The following is a 9269-nucleotide window of genomic DNA, read 5'->3' as shown; positions in this document are numbered from 1 at the left end:
ATATTACAACTCCTTTCATGGAAAATCCTTAGACTATCAGCCATTTTGCATAATAGTCCCCTCAATAGCTAGATTAAGCTTTAGGAGTTCTAAAAACACAAAAATTATCAAGTAAGGTTATCTAAATCACTTACTTTCAAAGATGGAGAGTGACTGCAAATTTTAAGCTTCCAAAACCCTCAATTTGCTTGTATTTTATGTGGAGAAGGAAATGAGAAGAATATGGTGTTTTTTTCTCTTTCCTTTATTTTTATTTTATTCATTTAAGTCACTAAACACACCTAATATTTGACTTTTGACCTCTCTTGTCCCCCTATGGCCAGTCACTCTCCTAAAAGGGTCTATTTTCCCTTTAAAGACTCCCAATTAAGGTTCCTTGGCAATTTAACACCTTTAGCTATCAAAATAGGACTTTTATACTTTATGCGATTTAGTCCTTTTTCACAATTAAGCATGAAATCGATAAAATTAATTCACCAAAATTTTCATACTCTCATATAATTATGCCACAACACATAAAATAATATCAAAAATAATTTCTCTGACCTCGGGCTAGTGGTCCCGAAACCACTGTTCTGACTAAGCCCAAAATCGGGCTATTATAGATATTATCATCAATCCATCACAATTTGTGAAGACATTAAAGATACCTACAAAAGAGATCATGGAGTGAAAAAGAAGAAAAAAAAAACAAAAAGAGGCTAGTGGTAGCCAGTCCGGAGATTGGCACCTTCGTTGGGCAAAATACAAGAAAAGAAACAAGCAACTTGGAGAAAAAATAGAAATTTTTTTAGGGTTTTAGAAATTTTTTTAAAATTAAAATGAGAATTAAATATTACTTTATAATTGAAATGGTTATATTGGTTGGTAAGTTTTATGAAAGTTTAGGTTTAAATCCTATGTTTTACTAGATTTTGTATGAAAAAGATAAAAGTATCTTCAAAATAATATTTATTATATTTTAAAATAAGGCTTAATGCACACTTTAGTCCCTAAAATATACTGCTTTTCTCAATTTGGTACTTAAAGTTTTATTTTGCCTACTTCAATCCCTAACATTATTAGACATTCCTAGTTTAGTGACCAAAACATTGAACAGAGAAGGCCTGATAATGGTAAGGACTAAATTGAGAACATCAAATAATGTTAAAGATTGAAGTGGGCTAAGAAAAAACTTTAGTCACCAATGTAAGAAACCAGTATATTTCAAGAACTAAAGTGTGAATTAAACCTTTTAATTGTAGTCTTATAGTAATTTAAAAATTGAGTTAAAGCTTAATTGAGAGTGGCCAACTCAAACAAACTCTTTTAAATAGAATAGATACTCATTTTAATATTATTATTGTAAAAAACATTATTTAATATTAAAAACATATTTTTTTTAACAATTTCACCGTAGATTCTATCATATTTATTCTTTTTGAGACAATACTTAGAACTATTCATAGTCCCTCCTCAACTCATAAATAGGAGGATAATACGTTTCAGCATACTCAAACCCACCTCCTCCTATATTAACAACAATACACATACCAATCAAATTAAGACTCCATCAACATTAAAAACACATTTTTTAATCTCAAGCAACAAAACACAATCTCAAATCTCATTAACACCAACAAATTTGATCAATATCTTTACACGAGATTATATCAAGGTTGAAAATATTCTTCTTCTTCTTTCGATTTTCAAAGAATGGGGTGTTGGTCAATAATGAACACCCACTTATTCCCCGGGGGGGGGGGGTAAACGCCCACTTGTATTTATTTATTTAGATAGAATACTTTTTCTTTAAAAAAAAAAGAAGTAAATAGAAAAAGACGTCCATCAAAGTAATAATTAAAAAAGATCAATGACTCAAAAACTTTTAATATATATGAGATGGCATGGTGAAGGATATTATTGACAGATACAGTAAACATGGATGTCAGAACCAAAATGCAAAAAAGCAGTCCACAGTTGTCTACCACTTCATATCAAAGCGTCCCAACTTTCCCTCTTCATTCAACCAATGAGAAAGCTATTCCCCTTCTAGGTTTTGGCACAGCCGAATACCCTTTCGGTGCTTCCATTGATACCATGAAACAAATCATTCTCGAAGCTATCGAAGTAGGGTACCGTCACTTCGATACGGCTGCTCTTTACCAAACTGAACAGCCTTTAGGTGAAGCAATATCAGATGCTCTTCGTCTAGGGTTAATCAAATCCAGAGACGAACTCTTTATCACTTCCAAGCTCTGGTGTAGCGATGCACACCATGATTGTGTTCTCCCAGCACTCAAAAAAACACTCAAGTATTATCCCTTTGTTCCCTTGATGTTTTCAATATGTGCTTTTTATTGGTTTACTTATTGTTTCTTGATTTGTATAGAAATTTGAAGTTGGAATATCTTGATCTGTATCTGATTCACTGGCCAGTGAGCGTGAAGCCTGGGGAATATGAGTTGCCTGTTAAGAAGAAGGACCTTGTTCCTATTTATCTAAAATCTGTGTGGGAAGCAATGGAGGAGTGTCAAGCTCTTGGCCTAACAAAATCTATAGGAGTAAGCAATTTCTCCTGCAAGAAACTCGAAACTATCCTTTCCACTGCCAAAATCCCACCTGCAGTGAACCAAGTGAGAACCACTTTAATTTCTCCCTAATGTTTTGTATCATCTGCTTAATGTTTTTCAATTAAAATTAATAGTAAAGTAACTAATGATGGATTCGTATGAATTGATTTATGGGGTGAAAGGTGGAGATGAACCCAATGTGGCAGCAAAAGAAACTGAGGAAGTTTTGCGATGAGAAGGGCATACTTATCGAGTCTTACTCTCCTCTGGGGGCAAAAGGAACGCTGTGGGGAACAAATCGGGTGATGGAATGTGAGCTACTCAAGGAAATTGCCCAAGCCAAGGGAAAATCGCTTGCTCAGGTTTGTTTGAGATGGGCACATGAACAAGGAGTATGTGTGCTTGTGAAGAGCTTCAACAAGGAAAGGATGAAACAAAACCTTGATATCTTCGATTGGAAGCTCAGTGCTGAGGAGTCTCGCAAGATAAGCCAACTTCCACAGTGCAAAGGGTTTCCAGCTGGGGAATTTGTATCAGATGATGGTCCTTACAAGTCTCTTGAAGAGCTTTGGGATGGAGAGATTTGATTTTCATTATCTACTGGATTTATTACAAATAAACCAAATGGACCCATATGCAGATCTTTATAGTTTGATGGTATTGTGTATGTATGGGACCATCGTTTTACTGTATTGGAACCAGCATTTAGCAGACGAGAACTATGTGGGATAATAAAATGTGATTGTGGAGCATATTGAGTCAAGAGTCATCCTATTTTTCTGTTTGTCCTTTCTTGTGGAGTAACATGTTGCAAGTATTAGAAAATCACCGGAAAGTACTGAAAATAATTTTTTGAATTTTTCTTTACTTTGAAAAACATAAGTCATTTTCTAACGCAAAATTTTTATATAAAATTAACTTAAATAAAGTTTAATATTATTATATTAATAATAAATTTTTTATTTTTATGTTTAAAATTTATAAAATTAATAAAATATTAATATAAAATATTACAATTTTTAATATTATCAAACATACATATTTAATTATCTATATCTAATCATATAATAAATTATTAATATTATTTCATATTTCAATTTTATTTTAATAATAAATTTTAAAAAATAATTTTAAATAATATTCTATCATATATTATTGAAAAATTATTCAATATTAATATTTTAAATAATAAATATCTATTAAAATTATAAATATATTAATAATAAATATTTTGTAGTATAAATGTTAAAATGTACCATAAGTCTATGTATTCTTTACAAATTTGAGATTTAGTTCTTGTACTTTTATTTTAATAATTTAGTCATTTACTTTTAGAATTGAAAATTAAGTCCCATTGTTAACATTGTTATTCTTTTTGTCAATATTTTGATGTCACATTTTAAATAAAAATACTCGTATTCATGTAACTAAAAATGACATTATAATAAACATGAATTTAACAAAGTATTTTTAATAATACTAATAGTTGAACCTGAATTTTGATATCTAAAAAGTAGGACTAAACCAAAAATAAAAGCACATGGACTAAATTTAAATTTACGAAGAGTACAAGGACTTATGACATATTTTAATCTATTATAAAAATATGAATATTTTAATTATATAAATATGAGTATTTGTTTAAATAATGTTTAGTTTCATTTATCCCGTACAACTTTTTTTTTGAAGTAAAATCAGAATGCATTAATTGAGAGGATATGTTGTACACTGAGCAAAGATTGTAAAACAACAGCTATCTAACAGTTGTCAAAAGCTAATAAATAACAGAGGCGGTGCCTCGATTTGCCTAAACTTTAAAGAAAAATTAAAAGAAAATGAAAAGCTTTTGAGGTTCCCTAAAGCAAAATAAAAAACAAAAACTGAAAGAAAAAACCTGTCGTTAACACCTTTCATCTCCTTTGCATTCTGTCCTTATAGTGGATAAACTGGTTTAAACTATCCTTTTTCTGTAAAAAAAATTCATTTAGAAGCACTTGTTACCAAATTTCTCCTAATCTGAGTTCAACATCGAGTGGTAAGGATAGACACTTGACGCGTTGTAATGCTTCCTAGACTCAGAAAAAAATTCCATAATCTACTGATTACTAGATCCTTCTTTGGTCGTTGACAATGATGGGTTCTATATCAGTCAGTACTTCTTCAACCCAATAGATTGAGTTATCTAGGTTGTATCTTCGACTAGCAAGGGCATGCGCTGCTTCATTTGTCTTTCGAGGGGTATACTCAAAAGATAAGGTAATAAAATTGTGATTTCTCCTTTGGATTTCATAAATAATGTTACCAATCACCGATCTATCCACTGAAAATGACTTAATTTTTTTAATGACTGTGAGGGCATCTCCTTCAACTACCAATTTCAAAAACCCATTTCTTCCCCAAAAATGATGGCCTGGAGATACGCCTTTGCTTCCGCAACGGTCGGATCCCTTTTCCTTCCTAATGGGTAAGAACACGCTCCTATAACGGATCCTTCGTGGTTTCTTAAAATAATACCCGCAGTTGCTGTTATATCTTGTCGTGAGTATGATGCGTCAAAGTTTGCTTTGATCTGTCTTTCTATTGGGGGTCTCCAAAACATTTCTCTTAGGCTTAGATTGGTCTCTGTTGATGATTAAACTTGCTCTAACTCCCTTAAAAAAGCCTTAATAAAACCGGCAACCTCTTGTACTCTTTCCTTTTTGCCTTTGTGGTAAATTCTATTTCTTTTGTACCATATTTTCCAAATAGTAATTGCCAATTCTGTGCATACTTGAATATTATTCTTGTGGAAGAAAAAGGATGACTATTGTTTCTATGCTTGTCTTGCATTTATTTGCGAGGTGTCCAACCCAACTTCCTGAAAGACCTGTTGTGTGAATTCACAATCACGAAATAGATGTTCCACGGTTTCTTCCTCAATCAAGCAAACCGGACAAGCTGCATTGGTCTTAAGTCTTCGGAATTTAAGAGTACTGAGCGTCGGAAAAAAGTTATTGCCCACCCTCTACAGATGTATCTTTATTTTACTTGGGATTGGGAAATTCCAAAGTTTTGTAAAATAATCTTTGTTGGTGATTTGGTCTGTAACATAATCTTGTATGTGTATAGTCTTAGTCATTAGCCATTTAGAACCATTTTGTACTGTGTATTCGCCTGATTTGTCCCCTCGCCATACAAGAACATCTGGTTGCATTCTGTTTACCAAAAGGATCATCAACACTGCCTCCGTTTGCTTTCTTTCGAGTAAGTTTCTTACTGCCTCGTAGTTCCATGTAAATGAGTCTCTATTGATTAAATCTGCTAATTTTGTGTAATTGATATTAATGTCTTGACTCTTTACTCTTCCGTCATCAGGGGTAGGTAGCCAAGCGTCATTCTAGATATTTGTTGATTCACCATTCCCTATCCTCCAGCCTGTTTCTTCTTCAAGTAAGCTTCATGCATTCCAAATACTACGCCTGGTAAATGAGGGGGAAGCTCCTAACCTTGCATTTAAAAAATTATCACGCCGATAATATTTCAATTTCATAACGCGCGCAAACAAACAGTCGGGTTGGGTGATTAGCCTCCATCCCTGTTTAGCCAACAGGGCCGTATTAAACATTGGTAAGTCCTTAAACCCCATACCCCCGAATGCTTTTGGGCTACACATCCCTGACCAACTATACCAGTGGATACCCTTGTTAGTTTTTAAATTTCGCCACCAAAATTTACTTATCAGATTTTCTAAATCTTTGCAAAGTAAAACTGGTAATTTAAAACACTGCATGGCATAAATCGGAAGGGCTTGTAAAATTGATTTGATGAAAATTTCTTTTCCTCCAATGGACAAATTACGAATACTCCAATTCTTTGTCTTTTGGATGAATCTCTCTTTTAATTCAAGAAAACACCTCATTTTTCTTCTAATCATTGTAGGTAAGCTTAGATACTTTTCTGGATTATTTGAAATCCGTACCCCCAAAACTCCCCCTATCTGCCTTTGTATATCGTCTTGTACGTTTTTGCTGAAATAGATTAACTTCTCGAAATTCACTAGCTGACCAGAGAGATTTTCATATTCATTAATTACTGCCTTAATTGCCATTGCTCCATCCATTGTTGCTTTCCCAAATAAGATGCTGTCATCAGCGAAGAAAAGATGAGTGATAGCGAGCTCCCCTCTTCCCACTTTAGCCTTTTCAACTTGTCCTTCCTTTTAGCCTTGTTCAGAAGTTTACAGAAACCTTCTGCACATATGATAAATAGATATGGGCTTAGTGGGTCTCCTTGCCTGATTCCTCTTTTTGGTGTAAATTCTGACTATTGGATCCCATTAATTGCAACTGAGTATGACACTGTTCGTACGCATTTCATTACAATCTCAATCCACTTGTTGCAAAAGCCTAGCATTTTCATCATGCTTTCAATGAAATCCCATTCCACTCTATTATAGGCTTTACTCATATCTAGCTTTAAAGCAAAATACCCCGTGCCTCCCCTTTTTTTTTTTTTTTAAAGAGTAAAGTAATTCATATGCTATCATATGCTATCAATATGTTGTCAGTTATTTATCTTCCTAGGACAAAAGCACCTTTAACACCCTTCAAAATCTATTAACCACCATTTTTTATATCAATTTGTAAATGACATTACAAAGACTTATGGGCCTAAATTGTCCCAAGTTCATAGGGGTTTGTATCTTTTGGATAAGCACAATATTGGTTATATTAATTTCCGCAAAATCCTTCCCATTATTCAATACTTGAAGGCAATAATTAACAGCGTCTTTTCCTATAATATGCCAGAATTTTTGGTAGAAAAATGCTAGAAAACCATCTTTACTTGATGCCTTGAGGGGGGCTATACTCTTTAATGCTTCCACTACCTCTTCATCCTCAAACTCTCTAATAAGTTCTTCATTAGGAGAATCTGTAATGCATGGTTGAATTTCACTTCTAAGCCTCTCACAACTTTGTAGTGGTTTTGAAGAAAAAAGATCTTGGAAAAAAATTGGTTGCTAGTTTGTTAATGGCATTGTCCCCCTCTACCAATCCACCCCTTCTATCTTCCAGTTTTTTTATTAAATTTTTCTTTTTACGCTGGGATGCAAAATTATGGAAAAAAGCAGTATTTCGGTCCCCTATTCGTAACCAATTAGCTCTTGCCCGTTGTTCCCAGTACAATTCTTCCTTGTCGGCTTCTATGTTGAGTGCTAGCTTAACTTCTGTTAATTCTGCCAAAATATCGCTATCTAGGTCTTCTCTATTTAGATGATTAAGACGTGATTTTAAATTCTCCCTTGTCTTCCATCTGGATCTGCTATTTGATTTTTCCCAATTTTTCAACTTCAACTTTAGATCTTCTAATTTTTTCGGCAGACTCTTTTCATCTAAATCCCACCCTTGCTTAATCACCTTTCCAAAATTGTTTTCCAGCACCTAGTTGGCATTGAATTTAAACAAATGTTTACTATTTTCAAATCTCCCTTTTTCATGCGTCATTAAAATTACAAGACAATGATCCGAAATACTATGGCACTTACGTTAAACTGAGAAATTCGGAAACCTTTCCCATCATAATGGATTGGCTAACCCCTTATCCAATCTCTCACGAATATTGTTGCTTGGAAGTCTCCCTCGTTCCCATGTATACCATTGTCCTGAGAATCCTAAATCATTCAGTTCACAGTCTTCCAAGGCTTCTTTAAATACCACCTTTTTTATTTCCTCCCTTAATCTGCCCCCTCTTTATTCGAAAGAGAATAGAATTTCATTAAAATCCCCCATAACAAGCCATGGCAATTGGTTGTTTCCTTTTAACTATCTGAGAAGATTCCATGATTCTTTCCATTTCTGTTCAACTGGTGAGCCATAAAAACTTGTAAAATGCCAGCACTCTTCTTCATTATTCTCCATAACTTCTATATCAATATGAAATTTAGAATAGCTTCTTAACCTAACATCGACTCCTTCCTTCCAACTAAGAGAAAGTCCCCCTTTTGATCCTTCAGCGCACACATCAATCCCGTTTGTGTATCCACAGAACTTCCTTATTGCTTCCATCCTTCTTGCACTGACTTTTGTCTCTATTAAAAACAAAAGTTGAGGCTGAAGCCGTCTCAAGTTATTTTTGAGATGTTTTATTGTTCGTGGCTACCCCATGCCACGAACATTCCAACTTAAGATTTTCATTGTGATCGGTCGGCCTGCTTATTAGCGGCCGCCGATATATCAATATTGGATGAGAGACTTGAGTTGGTAATTTGATGAACTTCTTCTATCTGTTGGACCCTTTGCCTTTTCTTCCCATCAATTAGTTTGATTGGTGTATCCTCGGTAAATTCGTTATCTTCAATTATCATGTTATACACTTCTTCGGTTCTGTTAATTCTATGATATCTCCTATTTAGATCCCCTTCTTTGCCTTTACCTCTCACGATATTACTTTCCTTCCCTCTTTGATATCCCACCAATCTTCTTCTTCTAATTTCGTCGTGGTCAAATTCACTATTGATCACCTCTTTTTGTTCTTCTCGATGCAATTTACTTATATTTAATGCATCCCTTTTTGGTGCCGCACGTAATGAGATACCCCAACCAAATTCGACTTCTTGTGATCTCAACAAAATACGTAGTGGACAGAAACTTTCTCCATGCCCTAACCGCCCACATAAAAAACAAAAGAGAGAAAGTCTTTCATATTGAAACTTAGCGTCAGTCAATTTGTCTCTGCCAT

The 9269-nt window shown here is 34.0% G+C and overlaps 1 protein-coding gene and 1 long non-coding RNA gene across 3 annotated transcripts; both read left to right on the top strand.

Moving 5' to 3' along the window:
* The first annotated feature begins 1874 nt into the window (after window positions 1-1874).
* On the top strand, window positions 1875-3377 carry LOC108480437 (non-functional NADPH-dependent codeinone reductase 2-like). The gene is made up of 3 exons (XM_017783440.2): window positions 1875-2294; window positions 2372-2615; window positions 2735-3377. The coding sequence occupies exons 1-3, from the start codon at window positions 1921-1923 to the stop codon at window positions 3137-3139; spliced, it is 1023 nt and encodes a 340-aa protein (XP_017638929.1). The 5' UTR covers window positions 1875-1920; the 3' UTR covers window positions 3140-3377.
* A 964-nt stretch (window positions 3378-4341) lies between these two features.
* Window positions 4342-6587, top strand: LOC108483601 (uncharacterized). Of its 2 annotated transcripts, XR_001871113.2 has the most exons (3): window positions 4358-4808; window positions 4907-5795; window positions 5907-6587. It is a non-coding gene; the product is annotated as an uncharacterized LOC108483601 (long non-coding RNA). The 2 variants fall into 2 exon arrangements; XR_001871112.2 differs by having other exon boundaries at window positions 4342-5795.
* The last annotated feature ends 2682 nt before the right edge of the window (window positions 6588-9269 follow it).

The sequence above is a fragment of the Gossypium arboreum genome, chromosome 1, assembly GCF_025698485.1.
Source record: "Gossypium arboreum isolate Shixiya-1 chromosome 1, ASM2569848v2, whole genome shotgun sequence".
Taxonomy (NCBI): Eukaryota; Viridiplantae; Streptophyta; class Magnoliopsida; order Malvales; family Malvaceae; genus Gossypium; species Gossypium arboreum.
The sequence above is the reverse complement of the archived record's forward strand: the minus strand, read 5'-3'. Positions and strand labels throughout refer to the sequence as shown.

Excerpts from the sequence above, each read along its gene's own strand:
- LOC108480437 (XM_017783440.2), top strand. The coding sequence starts at position 1,921 with ATGGATGTCAGAACCAAAATGCAAAAAAGCAGTCCACAGTTGTCTACC. Across the intron at positions 2,295-2,371 it reads GCACTCAAAAAAACACTCAA|AAATTTGAAGTTGGAATATC; the intron begins GTATTATCCCTT and ends TGATTTGTATAG. Across the intron at positions 2,616-2,734 it reads TCCCACCTGCAGTGAACCAA|GTGGAGATGAACCCAATGTG; the intron begins GTGAGAACCACT and ends ATGGGGTGAAAG.